The sequence below is a fragment of the Physella acuta genome, unplaced genomic scaffold, assembly GCF_028476545.2.
Source record: "Physella acuta isolate Inbredline_101_S28 unplaced genomic scaffold, ASM2847654v3 ptg000544l, whole genome shotgun sequence".
NCBI classification, from domain to species: Eukaryota; Metazoa; Mollusca; class Gastropoda; family Physidae; genus Physella; species Physella acuta.
In genome coordinates, this window is record NW_026732063.1 from 59,380 (window position 1) to 80,438 (window position 21,059).

Sequence of the window (21,059 nt, forward strand, 5' to 3'; positions counted from 1 at the left end):
CATTTAGTGTCACACAATTTAACTTTTAACATTTTGATTAACTTTGGTGTGTAACCTGTGGTTTTCAAGCAAAAAAAAAGGGAATGTCACATTTTTAAAATATATTTGTCCACTAGTTTATTGAGTTTGAAATGTACATTATTAACATCCATTTTATCAGCAATATTTTGGCATCATTCGTTCAAGCAAAATCCAGAACCAACAGCATGGCAGAAAGTTCAACATAAACCGGATCCAGATTTCTGAAATGGAATGTAAATCAGAAACATGATAGTGTTTTGTTGATTCAACTATTTGTTGCCATTACTAAAGGAGTGCTCAACATCACGGAATATGGGGTCATTGCGTATGTCTAGAAGAACAATATTTACTAAGTGTTTTTTCCATGCCAAGAGTTAGACCATGGATATAGTTGTAGAAAAGACATGTTGAATAGCACCCTTGTCTTTATTGCAATTTCAGAAACAAAACCTGCTTATAACCCTTTTCATCACTTCATGCTTGAAGTCCATAGATCACATAAAAAATATTTGTAAAAAATTGTTCTTGTTAGTGTTTAGTTTAGGCCAGTAATTTTATTAAATGTAAATGCTCTAGATCATATGGTCACAAAGTATCCCATAATACTCAAGTACCTAAAATATTAAAACTTAATTTTAATGCTACATCTAAAGCCAACAAATTTTATTAGTTTGAATATTAACCAATGAAATGTTAGTTCTCAAGCAGGCAAGTTCAAACTAAAATGTTGGCCAATCAGCTGTTAGATCTCAAGCAAGCAAGTTCAAACTAAAATGTTGGCCAATCAGCTGTTAGATCTCAAGCAGGCAAGTTTATTTGCTGTCTGTAGTAGATTTTAACAATCCATGAGTGAACTGAATGTTAAATACAAAAAAATAAATATAAAGCACCAAATCAAGTATTACTCTGGTGACCTACAGAAATCTATTTATATACATTTTTGATTTGTTGATTAAATGTGTGCACATTACAACTTTGTTTTTTGGGCTGATCTTGTTTAAAACCATATTGTCATAGAGAAATGTGCATGAACACATACAATACAGTTTTCCTCAAACAGAACAAAAATTGACTTAGTAATTTACACTCAAATTAGTTGGGGATAAAATCATTTATTATCATAAACCATGCACATATGTAAAAAGAACTAAAAACAATTTGCACAACCAAGTGTAAGAGATATGTTACATATGCCAATACATCTACGATATTTATAATTAGATGATACCATGTACAGCATTCTACTAGAACGTCACCGGAAATTTGCCATGTTGGCCAGAAAGAAGAATTTGATCTGACCAACTACTCTAGTTTTTTTTAGATGCGGTTGTTTCAACATTAACTGGGTTTCAATGGTGAAGGTTTCTTACACCTCACATACAATGCTGTCACTCCATGAATAGTTTAGTTTAATCTGAAGTGGGGTGTCTGTTTCAAATGATAAACAAGTGACATTCAACACTGAACCAATCTACAAAGGTATGAAACAAATTTAAGATTTTTTTTAAAAATCAGATTTAGATCAGAAACAAGGTGTCATGCAGGTTTTAAAAAAATTTAAATCTTTATTGTAAATATGAACAAAACAAGAGAAATATCCTCTGTACAAAAATAGATTTTTTAAACTTCATTCACCATATGATTGAAATATTGTAAGAGCCTACGTAGGTAGCATACACTGTGGCTAACCGTAGGTAGCAGAGACAGCATATACATATGAATAAATTCCAATGACCCACCATTAAAACTTATTTACACATACCAGCAACCATTCATCACAGACCACAACCCCACACTAACATTCATACACAACACACTTTTTCATTGGTATCACAATCTCATTATTTACATGATTTAAAAAAATAGAATTTACTCTGAGGACTGAAACAGATTAGTACAGTCAAGTCAACAAATAGCAAAATAAAAAATGTAATAAGCTAAAAAATACAAGCACCTTCTATTTAAATTTTAACCTTAAGATTTAAACTACTAGTGTTTAAAGTGTTGTGGGTGCTCTATGAAGCAATTGGCCAGGGACTTGTATCAGATTGTTAGTGGAGCAGAGAGTAGTGGAACATTTCATCAATGGAATATTTGGGGAAATACATACAGCTATTTATAGAATCTCATAACAAGGGCCACTACTTTGAAAAAAAAAATTCTCTCCTAAACAGCACCAGTGTGACAACAAAATATACATACCCTGTTTAAAGGGAAACAATTTTATACAGTAGGATTTAACTCCCTTATCATGTCAAGCAAAACTGATAGTTTTTTAATAATAGATTTTAAAAGGGCAGATTTTCTATGCAAAAAATTATCAATATATGGCACAAAACAGTAGATTTAATTATTTTAAATATATGAGTTATTTTCTGGAAAATATTTGATTGGAAGTCAATTTTATACAAAGTTTTTCATTGGCTGATAGTTTTCAGCTGACCACAGTTCGTGGGTTAAAATGAAAATTTGGTAAACAAAGGTCATTTCCTGTCAGACTGGTTTACAGGGTAACAGAGTTAAGTCTTGTCTCTAGCAGTAAAATCTGGCATGAAGGAATCAAACAAACATGTCTACTAAAACTTGACGTTATACTTTCAGATTAGGCCTTCTGTCAAATCCACAGTGAAGAATTCTGCGAAAAGTTTTTGGTCCATTCCACCTGCCCCTGAAAGAAAAGATAAATTATTTCATCAGACTTTTGCCTTAAGAAAAGATACCAAACTGACAACCCTAAGTTGACTGAGCCAGCCTAGTAACTCTTGTAAAAGTATACAAATCTTACTTTTTTAAAACTTCTATGAATTTTCCTGTATTAATGCGGAACATATTTTTGCATATGTATTAAGTTCAGTCGGGTATATTAGACATACAACAACTTAATAAGTTGACACTTGTTTTATTTTAACAAGCTTTAATATTGGCAAGTGGTTTCCCTTGATATTGGCTAGTGGTTTCCCTTGATATTGGCAAGGGGTTTCCTAAAGCAAATAGGGTTAATGGATGACAATAGAGCTAACTGGCCCTACATCACATACGATGTCAGACCTGTATACGTCATCATGACCTTCATGTTGTACTGACTTCATCATGACCTTCATGTTGTACTTACTTTATCATGACCTTCATGTTGTACTTACTTCATCATGACCTTCATGTTGTACTGACTTCATCCTGACCTTCATGTTGTACTTCATCATGACCTTCATGTTGTACTGACTTCATCCTGACCTTCATGTTGTACTTACGTCATCATGACCTTCATGTTGTTCTTACTTTATCATGACCTTCATGTTGTACTTCATCATGACCTTCATGTTGTACTTCATCATGACCTTCATGTTGTACTTACTTCATCATGACCTTCATGTTGTACTTACTTCATCATGACCTTCATGTTGTACTTACTTCATCATGACCGTCATGTTGTACTGACTTCATCATGACCTTCATGTTGTACTTACTTTATCATGACCTTCATGTTGTACTTACTTCATCCTGACCTTCATGTTGTACTTACTTCATCATGACCTTCATGTTGTACTTACTTCATCATGACTTTCATGTTGTACTTACTTCATCATGACCTTCATGTTGTACTGACTTCATCCTGACCTTCATGTTGTACTTACTTCATCATGACCTTCATGTTGTACTTACTTCATCATGACCTTCATGTTGTACTGACTTCATCCTGACCTTCATGTTGTACTTACTTCATCATGACCTTCATGTTGTACTTACTTCATCATGACCTTCATGTTGTACTTACTTCATCATGACCTTCATGTTGTACTTACTTCATCATGACCTTCATGTTGTACTGACTTCATCCTGACCTTCATGTTGTACTTACTTCATCATGACCTTCATGTTGTACTTACTTCATCATGACCTTCATGTTGTACTGACTTCATCCTGACCTTCATGTTGTACTTACTTCATCATGACCTTCATGTTGTACTTACTTCATCATGACCTTCATGTTGTACTTACTTCATCATGACCTTCATGTTGTACTTACTTCATCATGACCTTCCAGTAGATCTCTGGCATGACGTAGGCCTTCATGTTGTAGGACAGGTTCAGCTCCTTGGCCTGGTTGATAGGCAGGGTCTCCAGGGGTTTGCCCTCGTAGTCAAACTCTGCCAGGATACACGTCCTGCTGCTTGTGATCAGGGGACAGGAGGTGTAGCCGTCATACTGGGGGTCAGAGGTCACACAATTAGATCAGGGGGGTCAGAGGTCACACACTTAGATCAGGGGGGTCAGAGGTCACACAATTAGATCGGGGGGGGTCAGAGGTCACACAATTAGATCAGGGGACAGGAGGTGTAGCCGTCATACCGGGGGTCAGAGGTCACACAATTAGATCAGAGGTCACACAATTAGATCAGGGGACAGGAGGTGTAGCCGTCATACCGGGGGTCAGAGGTCACACAATTAGATCAGAGGTCACACAATTAGATCAGGGGACAGGAGGTGTAGCCGTCATACTGGGGGTCAGAGGTCACACAATTAGATTGGGGGGTCAGAGGTCACACAATTAGATTGGGGGGTCAGAGGTCACACGATTAGACTGGGGGTCAGGATGTGTAGCCATCATACTGGGGGTCAGAGGTCACACAATTAGACCGGGGTCAGAGGTCACACAATTAGACCGGGGTCAGAGGTCACACAATTAGACCGGGGTCAGAGGTCACACAATTAGATGGGGGGTCAGAGGTCACACAATTAGATGGGGGGTCAGAGGTCACACAATTAGACCGGGGTCAGAGGTCACACAATTAGATGGGGGGGTCAGAGGTCACACAATTAGATGGGGGTCAGAGGTCACACAATTAGAGGGGGGGGGTCAGAGGTCACACAATTAGATGGGGGTCAGAGGTCACACAATTAGATGGGGGTCAGAGGTCACACAATTAGACCGGGGTCAGAGGTCACACAATTAGAGGGGGGGGTCAGAGGTCACACAATTAGATGGGGGTCAGAGGTCACACAATTAGACCGGGGTCAGAGGTCACACAATTAGAGGGGGTCAGAGGTCACACAATTAGATGGGGGTCAGAGGTCACACAATTAGACTGGGGGTCAGGATGTGTAGCCATCATACTGGGGGTCAGAGGTCACACAATTAGATGGGGGGTCAGAGGTCACACAATTAGAGGGGGGTCAGAGGTCACACAATTAGATGGGGGGTCAGAGGTCACACAATTAGAGGGGGGGGGGGGGTCAGAGGTCACACAATTAGATGGGGGGGTCAGAGGTCACACAATTAGATGGGGGGTCAGAGGTCACACAATTAGACTGGGGGTCAGAGGTCACACAATTAGATCAGGGGACAGGAGGTGTAGCCGTTATACTGGGGGTCAGAGTTCACACATATATGTAGCCAGCATTTGGGGTCGGGGGTCAAGGGCAAACAATTATATGGGGGGGGGGTGGGGTGGGAGGTACCAAACATGCATCCATCCTACTAATGGAAAAAAATCAGAGATAGGAGTTGAAGCTAACCATGTAGGTCAAGGTCAACAGATTTTCTAATAAGAACATGAGCTGTTGCCAGAAAAGACAATGGCTGAAGCTACTGACCAGAGGCTCCAGGCTGTTTCCCTTGACCAGGGCTGTCAGGTTCTTGTGTAGGATCCCACACTGGGCAGCTGGTGGACAGACAGGACATATGTCAGTGGATGACAGACATGTGTCAGTAAGTGGATGAGAGACATGACATCAGTCAGTGGATGAGAGACAAGACATCAGAGAATGACAAACATGACATTGATCAATGTATGACACATATATATGCTACCATACCTGCAGTTAAAATCCCTTAAAATCAGACCCCTCCCCCACCCTTGCAGCTAAAGTTTACTTACCCACAGCAGCGCCTGTCTTAGAGGTGGGTAGACTGGTGCAGTCCCCGAGACCAAAGATGTTGGGGAACTTGTTGTGTTGGAGTGTGTGTTTGTGGACGTCCACCCAGCCCGCTTCATTGACCAGGGGGCTGGCCTTCAGGACGTCAGGGCTTGACATGGGCGGGGTCACGTGGAGGAAGTCATACTGCAACAACAACAGTCATCACATGACTGACATAAGGGGCGGGGTCACGTGGAGGAAGTCATACTGTAACAACAACAGTCATCACATGACTGACATAAGGGGCGGAGACATGGGCGGGGTCACATGGAGGAAGTCATACTGCAACAACAACAGTCATCACATGACTGACATAAGGGGCGGAGACATGGGCGGGGTCACATGGAGGAAGTCATACTGTAACAACAACAACAGTCGTCACATGACTGACATAAGGGGCGGGGACATGGGCGGGGTCACGTGGAGGAAGTCATACTGTAACAACAACAGTCATCACATGACTGACATAAGGGGCGGAGACATGGGCGGGGTCACATGGAGGAAGTCATACTGCAACAACAACAGTCATCACATGACTGACATAAGGGGCGGGGACATGGGCGGGGTCACGTGGAGGAAGTCATACTGCAACAACAACAACAGTCATCACATGACTGACATAAGGGGCGGGGTCACGTGGTGGGTGGGGGGGACATGGGCGGGGTCACGTGGAGGAAGTCATACTGCAACAACAACAACAGTCATCACATGACTGACATAAGGGGCGGGGACATGGGCGGGGTCACATGGAGGAAGTCGTACTGCAACAACAACAACAGTCATCACATGACTAACATAAGGGGCGGGGACATGGGCGGGGTCACGTGGTGGGTGGGGGGACATGGGCGGGGTCACGTGGAGGAAGTCATACTGCAACAACAAAAACAGTCATCACATGACTGACATAAGGGGCGGGACATGGACGGGGTCACGTGGTGGGTGGAGGGACATGGGCGGGGTCACGTGGAGGAAGTCGTACTGCAACAACACAATCATCACATAACTGACATAAGGGGGCGGGGTCACATGGTGGGTGGGGGGACATCGCACTGTAACAACAACAACAGTCATCACACCACTGACATAAGGGGGCGGGGTCACATGGTGGGTAGGAAGGGGACACAATCATTATACCACTGACATAAGGTGTGGGTGACATGGGGCGCGGGTAAAATGGGGGGTGACATGGGGGGGGGGCGAGTGACATGGGCGGGGTCACGTGGAGGAAGTCATAATGTAACAACAACACAGTCATCACACCATAGACATATGGGGTGGGGGTGACAAGCAGTGAGACAACAGGACAGACACCAAGACAGCAGTGAGACAACAGGACAGACACCAAGACAGCAGTGAGTACCTTGAAGGGTACAATTTTGTTGTTATCATCAAGTTTCTCAAAGAGCGCTGTCTTTGTTTTGTGGTCCACCTCCACCAAGTTGTGTTTGTAGTTCACTGTTATATCCCTGGGGGGGGGGGGGGGAGAGAGATACACAATCAATACTTTAATGGTTCTTTGAAAATATTTCATTAAATTAATTAAGTTACTAAATAATCCATTGATTTTTTTTTAATCGTGGTTTTAAAATATAAAAAATATAAAATAATTTTAAATTTTTATTAAAAATATTTGAGTTTATATGTAGGCTACAGACTGTGGGGGGGGGGGGGGGGAGGAAGGTTATCCCAAACCTCACAATTGTTTATCAAAAGGTATTTTTCTAACTCAAGGGACACAATCTAGTGGGGCAGAATAAGGGGAAATAACCAGCTGAATAAAACCATGTTGCCAGGGGAGATAACCAGCTTAATTTTTGTCTACAAATGAATAAAACCATGTTGTAGTGGGACATAAACACTTACTTTTTGTCTATGACTTTCTGTAGAGCGTCTGCGTACTTCTTGACGCCAAATATAACACCCAGGGATGTGTTGAAGAGCACTTTGGTCTGATCCCTGACGCAGGCCTGTGGATGTACGCAGTCATCTCATTACCTGGTGTACAAGTACAGGGGTTTGATACTGGTACACACTGTGGACGTGTACACACCAGTGGGCGTGTACACACAGTGGACGTGTACACACAGATATGAATGAAGACATTAGAAAATATTCTCCATGAGAAGCCAATGTGCTCACCTTACGAAAGAACTCATCAGCCAGGTACATGATCTTCTGTGGGGCGCCAGCACATTTGATGGGGGTGTTGGGGAAGGTGAAGATGGCGTTGCCGCCACGGAACTGCTGCAAGGCTGGGAAGGTTTTGTTGACCCACCTGGGGTGGTAGTTGGACGCCACGGTGGTGTCGTGCTCTAGCGCATCCAGCAAGCCTTTCACCTGCACGACAACAGCTGTACAGTTTACAACAGCGTACAGTGACAACAGCTTCAGTGACAACAGCTTACATTTTAAAATAAGTTGCAGTAACTAAAGTTACAGTGATATAAGTGACCAGGTCACTGACCTTGCCGTAGTCCAGCTGGATCCCCATAGCCACAACCAGGTAGTCGTACTGGACCTGGCAGGAGAGACATTTTAAATAGGTCATGTTAGAAGTACTCACTTAATACAGGTAGTTTTAAAAAGGTCATTTTAGAAGTACTCACTTAAAACAGGTCATTTTAAAGGTCATTTTTAAAACTGGTCATTTTCGAAGTACCCACTTAATACAGGTCATTTTAAATAGGTCATGTTAGAAGTACTCACTTAATACAGGTCATTTTAAAGGTCATTTTTATAACGGTCATTTTATACAGGTTTATTTTTTAAAGGGTCAGTTTATACAGGTCATTTACCTGTGCCATGACCCACCCTCCCTGAGCAATGACCCACCTTACCTGTGCCATGACCCACCCTACCTGTGCCATGACCCATCCTACCTGTGCCATGACCCACCCTCCCTGAGCAATGACCCACCTTACCTGTGCCATGACCCACCTGACCCACCCTACCTGTGCCATGACCCATGACCCACCCTACCTGTGCCATGACCCGCCTGACCCACCCTACCTGTGCCATGACCCATGACCTTCCTGATCTGTGTTATGTCCCACCCTACCTGTGCCATGACCCACCTGACCCACCCTACCTGTGCCATGACCCATGACCCACCCTACCTGTGCCATGACCCGCCTGACCCACCCTACCTGTGCCATGACCCATGACCTTCCTGATCTGTGTTATGTCCCACCCTACCTGTGCCATGACCCATGACCCACCCTACCTGTGCCATGACCCATGACCCACCCCACCTGTGCCATGACCCACCTGACCCATGACCCACCTTATCCCCAGACGCCAGCTCCACCGTGTTGTTCTGAGGGTCAAACTTGACGGCCCTCTCCTGGATCCACTCGCAGCTCTGTGGCAGGACCTGGCTCATGGGCTGGACAGAGGACTGGAACCCCTTCAGTCCGGCACCGACCAGTGTCCAGATGGGCTGGTAGTAGTGCATCTGTCAACACAAGAGCTGCTCAATTGGTTGGTCAGTTGGTTGGTCAGTTGGTTGGTCGGTTGGTTGGTCGGTTGGTTGGTTGGTCAGTTGGTTGGTTGGTCAGTTGGTTGGTCAGTTGGTTGGTCAGTTGGTTGGTCAGTTGGTTGGTTGGTCAGTTGGTTGGTCAGTTGGTTGGTCAGTTGGTTGGTCGGTTGGTTGGTTGGTCAGTTGGTTGGTCAGTTGGTTGGTCAGTTGGTTTGTCAGTTGGTGGGTCAGTTGGTTTGGTCAGTTGGTTGGTCAGTTGGTTGGTCAGTTGGTTTGTCAGTTGGTGGGTCAGTTGGTTTGGTCAGTTGGTTTGTCAGTTGGTTGGTCAGTTGTTTGGTTGGTTGGTCAGTTGGTTGGTCAGTTGGTTTGTCAGTTGATTGGTCAGTTGTTTGATCAGTTGGTTGGTCAGTTGGTTGGTCAGTTGGTTGGTCAGTTGCTTTGTCAGTTGGTTGGTCAGTTGTTTGGTTGGTTGGTCAGTTGGTTGGTCAGTTGGTTGGTCAGTTGGTTTGTCAGTTGGTTGGTCAGTTGTTTGATCAGTTGGTTGGTCAGTTGTTTGGTCAGTTGGTTGGTCAGTTAGTTGGTCAATTAGTTGGACAGACTTATCTGTGTGGGGGGGGGGGCGGACAAGGTAAATACTTGATTGACTTAGCTGTGTGTGTGGTATCTGAAGCTTTGAGGGAGGGTGGGATGTCTATTTTCGTCAATACACCCCCCCCCCCCCAACACACACATTAGAGTTAATGGAATACCACATTCACTTGATTACATTAACAAGATAAACTAGGGTTAATTGGGTGTGGGCAACAAAGGGAACTAACTGACGTGTCAGGACTAGAGCAAGAGTTGTTGGCCTCTAGGACGGTGGACAACAAGGGGAACTAACTGATGTGTCATGACTAGAGCAAGAGTTGTTGGCCTCTAGGACGTTGGTCAACTAGGACGTTGGTCAACTAGAAGAGTTATGTGACTAGAGATGGCTTGTATGGATCACGTTCACACAAAGCGGATGGTGGTAAGTATCAGCTACAGGATAGAAGATGGGAGGTAAGGGGGGGGGGGGGAGAAGTAGTAGCGGGGGGGGGGGGGGGCAGCCAGATAAAAGTTAACATTAAGTTGACAAACCACTCCCGCTAATTAATCTGGGCTTGATTACAAGTGTTAATAGCCACGCGCCTGTCTACCAGAGGAATGTGTACTTGACACTCAATGTTTATTTGGTTAGTGTCCACTTGTCATTCAGGGGGTCTCACAGTGGGTTTACGTGGTCATGTCAGATTGCTGATGCTACTGTCATGACAGATTGCTGATGCTACTGTCATGTCAGATTGCTGATGCTACTGTCATGTCAGATTGCTGATGCTACTGTCATGTCAGATTGCTGATGCTACTGTCATGTCAGATTGCTGATGCTACTGTCATGACAGAACGTCATATTCTAATCCACGCTATGCCAGGACTTCAACCTCCGTATGTCAGTGAATCTTAACCCATTCAGAGGAGTGCTGAAAATATGTGGGGTGAGGGAGGGAGAAAGTAGGAGAGAGGAAATGTTCTGATCAAGATCTAATTCGTCAGGGTTGGTAGAGGCCTACACTAGCCCAACTTGTTGATATTGTGCGCGTGTTTCCTGTACTTTCATGTGTGAAGTTTTTACATTTTGATACTCAGGCTTGAGAAGTGGAGAAGACATCAAAAGAAAGTTTACAGTCAAACCAGATGAGTCAAAGATTCATGTGTTTACTCTGGTGTGTTATGCCAGTTAAAAACCCGGTGAACTGGAGCGATAACAAAAAATTGGAACAGTTTGGTCTTTGATTCAACTGCTTGCGGTTATCGGACAGCACGTCATCATACAGCCGTGTCGGACAGCACACCATCACGTCAGCCGTGTCGGACAACACGTCAGCCGTGTCGGACAGCACGTCAGCCGTGTCGGACAGCACGTCAGCCGTGTCGGACAGCACGTCAGCCGTGTCGGACAGCACGTCAGCCGTGTCTGTCAGCACGCCATCACACAGCCATAAAATCCCTGAGCCTGCAGTCTCTACCCTATTCTCCACAGCTGACCCAGATGTCACGGTACAGCGAACACAACCCCGCGGTAAAGTGCGAGCGAACCTTGGGTCAGAACGAGGCTGACCTCGTTTTTACCCGCAGGGTGAAATACGTGAGTAGACGCGTGACCTTGGGGCGATTTACCGACATTTGGTGGTGGGTGTGTCTAGGGTTAAGTGCACCGTGCGGCGGGGCGGGTGTCTGACTACAAAACATGTGAGTTAGGTGAGATCACATCAGTGTGAATAATGTGATATCAAATACAAAAAAACAAAACAAACGTGAGTTGGGCGAGATCACATCAGTGCTTTGACGAAAATAGTCATCCCACCCTCCCTCAAAAAAAAAGTTAATTAGGCGAATAATAAAATTGAAGATGTTATCTCTTCAAGGGCGAACAGTCAAATCATTCCCACCCCCTACCCCCATCTTCACAAGTATTTGTCTACTGGAGCCCACCCTTACACACTGCGCCATACATAGACAGGATGAGTACTTAAATATGCTGCCAGTATTTCTACTACTGAGGTAAGGTCAAGCATTGAGCTAGCGTGGACCTCCCGTACGTTCGCTCACAATCTCGTTAGACCAACCCAACAGGCGGTAGTTAGACCAACCCGACAGGCGGTAGTTAGACCAACCCGACAGCCGGTAGTTAGACCAACCCGACAGCCGGTAGTTAGACCAACCCGACAGGCGGTAGTTGGACCAACCAGACAGGCGGTAGTTGGACCAACCAGACAGGCGGTAGTTAGACCAATCCGACAGGCGGTAGTTAGACCAACCCGACAGGCGGTAGTTAGACCACCCCGACAGGCGGGAGTTAGACCAACCAGACAGGCGGTAGTTAGACCAACCCGACAGGCGGTAGTTAGACCAACCGACAGTTGTAAGACCAGCAGACGTGAAGCAGACCACGGAGTAGCGGGCCTTATCAGACGTTCACCCAACACACGTGACCATCCTGACGGCTGCAGGTGATACTCGGGAGATAACTTCAGATATCGTCTGCTGGTGGTGAGGGATCGTCTGATAGACGTGACATATCACCTGCTAGACGTGACAGATCACCTGACAGACGTGACAGATCACGTGACAGATCACCTGACAGACGTGACACATCAACTGCTAGACGTGACATGTCCATCATCTACCCCATCAAACCAGCGAATCACTCGTCAGCGACGCCAATCTCACACGTTACATTCTACACACCAACAACTTCGGCTGTTACGAAACCACAATCTATTTATAGCGCCGTCCGGGTGTCGGAAAATACGTGAGGAAAGACCCCCAGCAAGGTGAAGGCCGCCCCTGAACTACCAGCAGTGTCTAATCGTGAGGTGCGCGCGCAGCTGGTTGTCGTGTTAGCCCTCTCACCACAGACGTAAACATTTGTACTCGCTAGCTGAGAGACTTCCCTGACCCAAGAGGTCACGCGGGACAGACCCTTCCTGCTGACCTTGGTTAAACTTGTGACCTCGCTACCAGCCTAGTCCTTGAGACAAATCATCTAGATCTACACTCCATTCAAATCTCTCATTTAATCTTTCTATCACATCTCAGTAACGTGCATCACAAAAATAAAATATAAATTTATTATTAATAATTTCATCGACTTATTTCGCCTAGATCTAGATGGAGAAAAAAAAACGCAGAGATCCACAAGTTCATAAAAATCAGGGCAGCTTATGGGAATTTCCGTTTTCTTTTATCTTTCTAAAAATAAATTTCAATTAAAGAAAATTTTGAAATCTAAACCACAAAGTGATGAGCCAATCAAAAAGTTATTTATAGGGCTTACATTTACATTCGCTAAACGAGAACTTCAGGTACCGCTCTAAATTAATGTGTCGTGTTAATTAACCACACAACTAATTGCGGGATAGGTTATTTTAAAACTCGAACTTTGGACTAGATTGAGGTGGAGGCCGATCAAGTTAGCATAACGTACCTTGGCGTTGTGTGACTGTTACAGTTTTAGGTGGAGCGGACAAGAGAGGCTTTGGTCATCTAATACTGCTGGGATAGGTTGTGTGACTGTTACAGTTTTAGGTGGAGCGGACAAGATAGGCTTTGGTCATCTAATGCTGCTGGGATATCTGTTTTTTTTACACCGGGGGTGGGGGGGGGGGGATTTTGAAAAGTTGAGGTGTCGTTGCCGTGTCAGTTTTATAACTAATGAACCGTGAGTGAGTAGTTACAGTGTGAGTTCAGTGTGTGCGTGTCGGTTCAGTGTGTGTGTGTGTGTGTGGATTCAGTGTGTGTGTGTGGGTTCAGTGTGTGTGTGGGTTCAGTGGGTGTGGGTTCAGTGTGTGCGCATGGGTTCAGTGTGTGCGTATGGGTTCAGTGAGTGCGTGTGGGGGTTCAGTGTGTGTGGAGGTTCAGTGTGTGTGTGGGGGTCAGTGTATATGTGGGGGGTTCAGTGTATGTGTGTGGGTTCAGTGTGTGGGGTTGGTGATTTGAAGTAGGTGGGTGTGGCATGGGTTTAATTAGAGCCCGGGCCTAATTACTGGACCTCTCCCTCTCTGTAACAGGAGGGGGGGGGGTGGGCAGGCTGTAAACACATTCCTCATCTGACACCTGAGCAGGTCTAGGTTGGGAAAAAGTTTAACGTGATTCCCGGATGAAGTTTCCAATGTCAAGGTCACATCCATGTCGCAATGAAAAGTTAGCGATTGAGAAGAGAAGATTTCAGTCAGCGACAGTACCCAAGGTTGAATGAAATACACGATAAGGTTCACCTAATACAATCACGAGGGTCACGTATTGACCCCAGCCTTTAACCCCAGGGGTCACGGGCTGAGATCCTACATACAACCTTGACAAGTTCTGACATAACACGACCCGACACGCCAACACCGCATCAAACTTGTGATCAATTCAGGCTCAGGCTTTGGTGAGGCTTTACGGTATGACACGCCGTCTTGTGGCAGAATCAGGTGTGTAAGGAAGCCTAGCTGGGTCTACACACACACACACACCCTCACACCGCGCACACACACACACGACAGATCCTAAATGTCACAAGTTTCCCAACGTTTGTAATGGTCCTGCACCGCCCCCCCCCCCCCCCCCCCCCCACATACAACCTGTCCTTGATGAAGAAAACTTAAGAGTGCAAACAATGGTATAAAAAAAATTTATCCCACCCTGCCACAGTCAAAACTTATCCCACCCTGTCTGCAGGCAACAGTGTACACATCCTGTCTGCAGGTGATAGTGTACACATTCTGTCTGCAGGTGACAGTGTACACATTCTGTCTGCAGGTGACAGTGTACACATCCTGTCTGCAGGTGACAGTGTACACATTCTGTCTGCAGGTGACAGTGTACACATCCTGCCTGCAGGTGACAGTGTACACTTCCTACCTGCAGGTGACAGTGTACATACCTCACTGTATACACCACACTGTATACCTGTGTACTGTCTACCCTCTGTTGACAAATGACACATCTTGCCTACATGTGACAGCTAACACTTGCAACTAAAAACTTCAACCAATCAACACACCGGATTTGTCCCAACAACTTTTGACACGTTCTGGATTATTTATTGTGCATACGTGGCACCTACTGTAGTTGGTCTATATGATTCAGGGTGTATGGGCTTTTTTGTACATGGGCTTTTGTGTACAAGGGCTTTTGGGTACATGGGCTTTTGTGTACAAGGGCTTTTGTGTACAAGGGCTTTTGGGTACATGGGCTTTTGGGTACATGGGCTTTTGGGTACATGGGTTTTTGGGTACATGGGCTTTTGTGTACATGGGCTTTTGTGTACATGGGCTTTTGGGTACATGGGCTTTGGGTGCATGGGCTTTTGAGTGCATGTGTAAATCAGCTTATGAGTGCAGAGGATTATAATTTAATGAATGTATTGGTTCACATTGCACAGAAATAAGAGCATATGAATATTTGGGCTCACTGGCATATGGGATATGTACGGGTCGGTGAGTATATCATGTATATGGTAAGATGTTAAGGTAGGGTGGGGTGAAGAGGGGGGGGGGGATAACACATTCAACTGTTGATACAGTTCTAGAACCCGACATGTGAACCACCCATCACCACTGTATAGCTTGTGTGTGAGACTGAACTCTCACCCTAACCATTTCTTACTGAAGGGAGTGGGGGGGGGGGGGGAGGGGTATGGATACAGCACGATACTACTGCATGAGTCTTACAAGGATTAGTCCACTAAGTTCCACTGAAGTTAAACAGGTTAATGAGAAGCTAACATCATTATAATCATTTTTTCAACAAAGGGAAACAATCATAACATTTAAAAGGAAAATACTACTTTAAAGGGCGAAAATCCTAGATGAAGACTTACATTGTTGGGTTCAATGACCGCACACTCCTTCCCCAGCGAGGAAAACTTGGCGGCCACGGCGCACCCTCCACTCCCGCCGCCCACCACGACCAGCTTGTACTTCTTGGCCGCCGCCCGCTCCCTGGGCTGTAGCCCCTCTGTGCTGTAGTGACAGACGAGGGCGCGGGTGACGTCACCCTGGACGGACCGCAGCAAGTGGACGGCCATCTTTGGTTTACTCAGGCACGAGGCTGTTGCTAGGATACTGTGCCGGCACGCCATGGTTCAACTGTGTACAACTGGTAAAAAAGTAAATGGCACTGGTGACGGGAGCAGACGACAGTACAACCATCTGATACTTGGCTAAACTTTGACGTGATTAGCACAACACACACATACATACACACAAATACATATAATTTAACATGCGAAATATAACAACTTCAATGATTCACAAACGCTTTATTTAAAAAAAAAATGACTGACGAACGGGATGCCCGGAGAAGGCAGTCACTTTAATGTATTGATCATCAGACAATTGTCAATATATTTAATTTCGCCAGTAACCACACCAAGCCATTGATAATAAACGACACAAGTTCAACACGCTAAACACCCAGGTGTTAGTTTCATCAAGTTCAAATTAGAATGCTCAGGTTAGACGATTGTAGGAAAAAAAGTCACAGGAAAAAAAAACACAGGAAAAAAAAACACAGAAAAAAAGTCACAGGAAAAAAAGTCACAGGAAAAAAAGTCACAGGAAAAAAAGTCACAAATATATATTTGCATGATATTTGTTAATACTTGTATGTATTTAATATTTAGAGAGTGCAAATTAACTGAGGATTAATTAAATGTAATGCAATGTGTGTAGGCTGTATACGCATAGGAATTTTTATAATTCATCTAGAAATATTTATTTTGAAGTATGTTGATTGTAATTATTTTAAACTTAAGATTAGTAGCATTTAATAGATTGCTCCAAAGTCCACGTTTTTCATCGTGTTTTTTTTAAATACCAATATTAAATTACCGTGAAATGGTAAGTTCATCTGACTTGCTGTCCTCAACTCATGGCAACAATAGTTATGTTTAGTTCAACCACCTTTACTTCCCACATTTATCACGCTCATTACATAACAAAACTTAGGTTCAAAACAGAAAGCCGACAAGGTTCAAAGGCTGTCGATGACGCATAACGTCAACAACACACAATATGTTCGGACAATGCCTACTGAGGAGAGGCCGACCAGAGAATAGCCTACGGCAAAATGTGCCTAAATTTCTTTTATAATTAACTTTTCTACCGCGTATTTAACTAAATACGTAACAAATGTTTACATTGCTGTGTTAATTATCTTAGAGTATTTTTTTACTTACAATTGTTATAAATCATAATGCTTTTAACGTCTATAAATAATTTATGCTATCAAAAAATACAACACACAACAATAAACATACAAAATTTTACAATTTTTATCAAATTAATAAAAATATTTCTAAAAAGATTTTTGTGACTTTTTTTCTGTGACTTTATTTCTGTGACTTTTTTTCCGATAAAATTTTTCCACTGTGACTTTTTTTCCGTGACTTTTTTTCCTAGCAAAAACTGTGACTTTTTTTCTGTGTTTTTTTTTCCTGTGACTTTTTTTCCGTTTACCGGTTAGACAACGCCAGTGCGTAGAAGACGATCGATTGGGCACAGAGAAAAATAGACCATAAATAGATATCACGTGACCAGGTCACAGCAGCCTCCATTCGATTTTATTGTTGCAGTGATTAAAAATAGCTGGAGACCAAGCTTAAGTCGGATATTTTTAAAAATATTTAAATTGTTACACATTGATCGTATTTTTTTTTGCTCGTATGAACACATTATCATTTAATTTTAATAATATTAAATTGATAAAATAAAGTTGATAGGCTTACTTTGTTTTTAAGTTAAGGTTATTACATGTTGATCAATAGACGAGCGGATCTTATTTTTAGGAGATATGCCCTAATGATGCCCTAATCAATAATTGATGAATATAACTAAATTAACAATAGGCCTAATGTAATCTACATCAGACTAGAATCGATCTAGATCTAGACTAGATCTAGTCACTAGTCAACTAGTGCATTCCAAATAATTGACAGATGTGAAGATTAGATCTAAAATAAACATTAGTAAATAAATAGGTATAAATAATAGTAAATATTAGTAAATAGAAATAAGCCTAAAGCTAAAGGCTAAAACTGTAGTAGTGTAGCGTATTCATATTAAAATGAATTAAATCTATAACTTACGTAATAATGCTAAAGTACAATCACAAACAGCTAGCAATAAATCATACAATATAAAATGCGTCAATATAGATCTAGATCTAGACTAGATTACTAGATCTAGATCTGCGTTGACAGGTTACGTAGGTGTGTAATAAAAAATTCATTGATCAGCTGTTCTGTTTGAACGCACGTAAACAACCTCTTTCGTGACCTCGGTCGAAATATATTTAAAATAAACACAACACAAATCATATCAGTTCAACGTGGAAATAGATCTAAATACCTCAGAACACTTCTTAGATGTGAAATATCGCCTTACTAAAACGACGTAGATAGATGTTTAAATGCAAACCGGCAACACGCTTTCTGTCGCAAATGACTTCTGTGACACAGTTAATCCATAACAGTGCTGAAATAACCGGAACAGAAAGGAGGTCATGTCACTGTGTGCGTCGAAACTCATTTGTTACCCGTTCGTTCATTGGTGGAGGTCCTAAACACACAGCCAATGATTTCCTATTTCGTTTGAGTAAAGATCTGCGCAGACGTAGTTCGATGCGTTCGTCACGTCTTGCTGGACTAAAAAAAATGAAAGTAACTACTGAGTTATATAGATCTAACTAGGCCTAGGACATCGGTCTCGGAAGTCTAGGTGTTAACTTTCCTTGTCCAATTTCGGATCCACGTATTAACAGAGTAACAATAGACATTTATTATAAATGTAGCGTAATTTCTAATACATGCTTCGAACATTGTGAAAACAAATGTTATTGAACTAGGTCACCCCATACTTATAAATAGAACGATGATGCAACTCAGCCTACGCGAAAATCCTTCGCAAACAAATCCGCCGTGTGGATTGTTTTCATTACAACCTGTTGTTAAAACATAATCATTGATAGACATTTGCCAACTTGTTCAAAATCTATGATATCAACGACTTCTCCAAGGAAAAAATATTACTTTTGTGTTACTGATTATCGCTTTTCAATTTATTACACCTCCAATAAAGAGCTGTTTGGTCCAGAAAAACAAAATGAGGAATACCCTGTTTTGATCCGACCTACGTCACAGCGGTCATTATGACGAAATGTCGTGAGTGGGAGTTGAACAGGCTGTATGGTCAAGATGACATTATATGTGCGTAGGACGTGGCTCACAACACTTTTATGTTACAGTTACAGTTGTGTTTTTTTTTCTTAAATAAAAATACTCAATCATTTTAATGTATGAGTATCAAATACGTTATTGAAGAAACGTATCTTATCTACAAAAATTGCCAAAAATTAAATTAAAAGGGAAAAAAAACAAGTGTCAGATTATTCGCTAAAAATTTCTAAACTGTAGACAGTATTGTATGACAGTTCCCTACATCACCCTACGCCAGCCTACATCAGCCTTCCACATGTAAAACAACAACAAAATCCAAACCATTCACCTCTTACCTGATGTTAGACATGTCCACAAGCCAATAAAGCAGACCCGTCCTTAATCCCATTAATTATACAACTTTATGTTAAATGGGGATAGGTATGGGAGGGTGGAATGGACGCAGTATATCCAACCACCTACCTCTAGCTGTATAAACTATATGGATACAATGGGTCGCCATATCATTATCCACTTAATGATCATCACGTCATTATCCACATGTGATGATTATCACGTCATTATCCACATGTGATGACTGTCACGTCATTATCCACATGTGATGACTGTCACGTCATTATCCACATGTGATGACTGTCACGTCATTATCCACAGGGTGTGAAGCAGGATTTAAAGTTTTCCCAACTCATGTGTAGGATTGGCTTGAAAGTTGGGGGTGTGGACTTATAAAAGTACTGAGTGTGGGGGCGTGAGGGGGGATTTAGTCTAACTCACTGTCAAGGTCAACGCATGAAGTGACCCAGATGACAACCTGTTTCCTGTCAGCGAGTAGCCTGGCACGCGACACACGAGTGTCTGACACTACAGCTGACACTTGACTTGGTCTGACACTACAGCTGACACTTGACTTGGTCTGACACCACAGCTGACATTTGACTTGAGTGGCCGACAGTGGCACCAGAAGGGAAGAGCTGTCAGAACAACAACAACCGCAGCAACAACAATAACAACCGCAGCAACAACGACAACAACAGCAGCAACAGCAACAACAACAACCGCAGCAACAACAATAACATCCGCAGCAACAACGACAACAACAGCAGCAACAGCAACAACAACAACCGCAGCAACAACAATAACAACCACAGCAACAACGACAACAACAGCAGCAACAGCAACAACAACAACCGCAGCAACAACAATAACAACCGCAGCAACAACGACAACAACAGCAGCAACAGCAACAACAACAACCGCAGCAACAACGACAACAACCGCAGCAACAACGACAACAACAACCGCAGCAACAACGACAACAACCGCAGCAACAGCAGCAACAATAACAACAACAACAACAACAAACGCAGCAACAGCAGCAACAACAACAACAACAACCGCAGCAGCAACAACCGCAACAACAACAACAACAACAACAGAAGCAACACCCTCAGCCAGAAAAACAACATTCCCACCAAATATATCCTTTATAATTGTTGGATCCACCAAACAATTTTTGATCGACCGTTTAGAAAAAAAACTCGACGAACCCCCCCCCCCCCCCCCCTCAACCAATACATATTTAAAACGTGCACATGGGATCTGAAAGAATTTGTGGCAGATGAAGTAGAGTTAACCAGTACTTGTAACCATGGCAAGTGAAGTAGTGGTGTAAGTGAAGCAACCAACAGCAGCATTCATGATGCATTGAATGGTACTGATTAGAACTGAGTAGGCTCAGTGACGTCACAGTTCACCCCGGGTAGATGAGAGTCCCTTAAAGAATACGCTTTGACAAACTCATTATTTTAAGGCTTAAGGTTATATGTAACAAATAACTATCAAATACAATCCTGTTTGTATCACATAGACCACCCCTAAAAAAATGTATGAGAGAAACTG

At 43.1% G+C, this 21,059-nt stretch overlaps 1 protein-coding gene across 2 annotated transcripts; it reads right to left on the reverse strand.

The window, feature by feature from the left end:
• Positions 1-113: 113 nt before the first annotated feature.
• LOC131946067 (sulfide:quinone oxidoreductase, mitochondrial-like) lies at positions 114-18,501 on the reverse strand. 2 transcript variants are annotated; one of them, XM_059306706.1, is made up of 12 exons: positions 18,334-18,501; positions 15,804-16,081; positions 9,221-9,391; positions 8,402-8,455; positions 8,077-8,274; positions 7,801-7,904; positions 7,298-7,403; positions 5,898-6,081; positions 5,614-5,681; positions 4,046-4,224; positions 2,617-2,689; positions 114-242 (listed from the first exon to the last, which is right to left on the reverse strand). In XM_059306706.1, exons 2-12 carry the CDS (start codon positions 16,062-16,064, stop codon positions 219-221), a joined length of 1,422 nt encoding a protein of 473 aa, XP_059162689.1. In that variant the 5' UTR covers positions 16,065-16,081; positions 18,334-18,501; the 3' UTR covers positions 114-218. The 2 variants fall into 2 exon arrangements, with proteins under 2 accessions (XP_059162689.1, XP_059162691.1); XM_059306708.1 differs by lacking the exon at positions 18,334-18,501 and adding an exon at positions 18,072-18,178.
• Between the last annotated feature and the right edge of the window lie 2,558 nt (positions 18,502-21,059).

Coding starts and splice junctions, on each gene's coding strand:
- LOC131946067 (XM_059306706.1), bottom strand. CDS start 16,064: ATGGCGTGCCGGCACAGTATCCTAGCAACAGCCTCGTGCCTGAGTAAA. Junction 6,082..7,297: donor ACAAAATTGTACCCTTCAAG/GTACTCACTGCT, acceptor TTGTTGTTGCAG/TATGACTTCCTCCACGTGAC. Junction 4,225..5,613: donor GAAACAGCCTGGAGCCTCTG/GTCAGTAGCTTC, acceptor TCTGACCCCCAG/TATGACGGCTACACCTCCTG.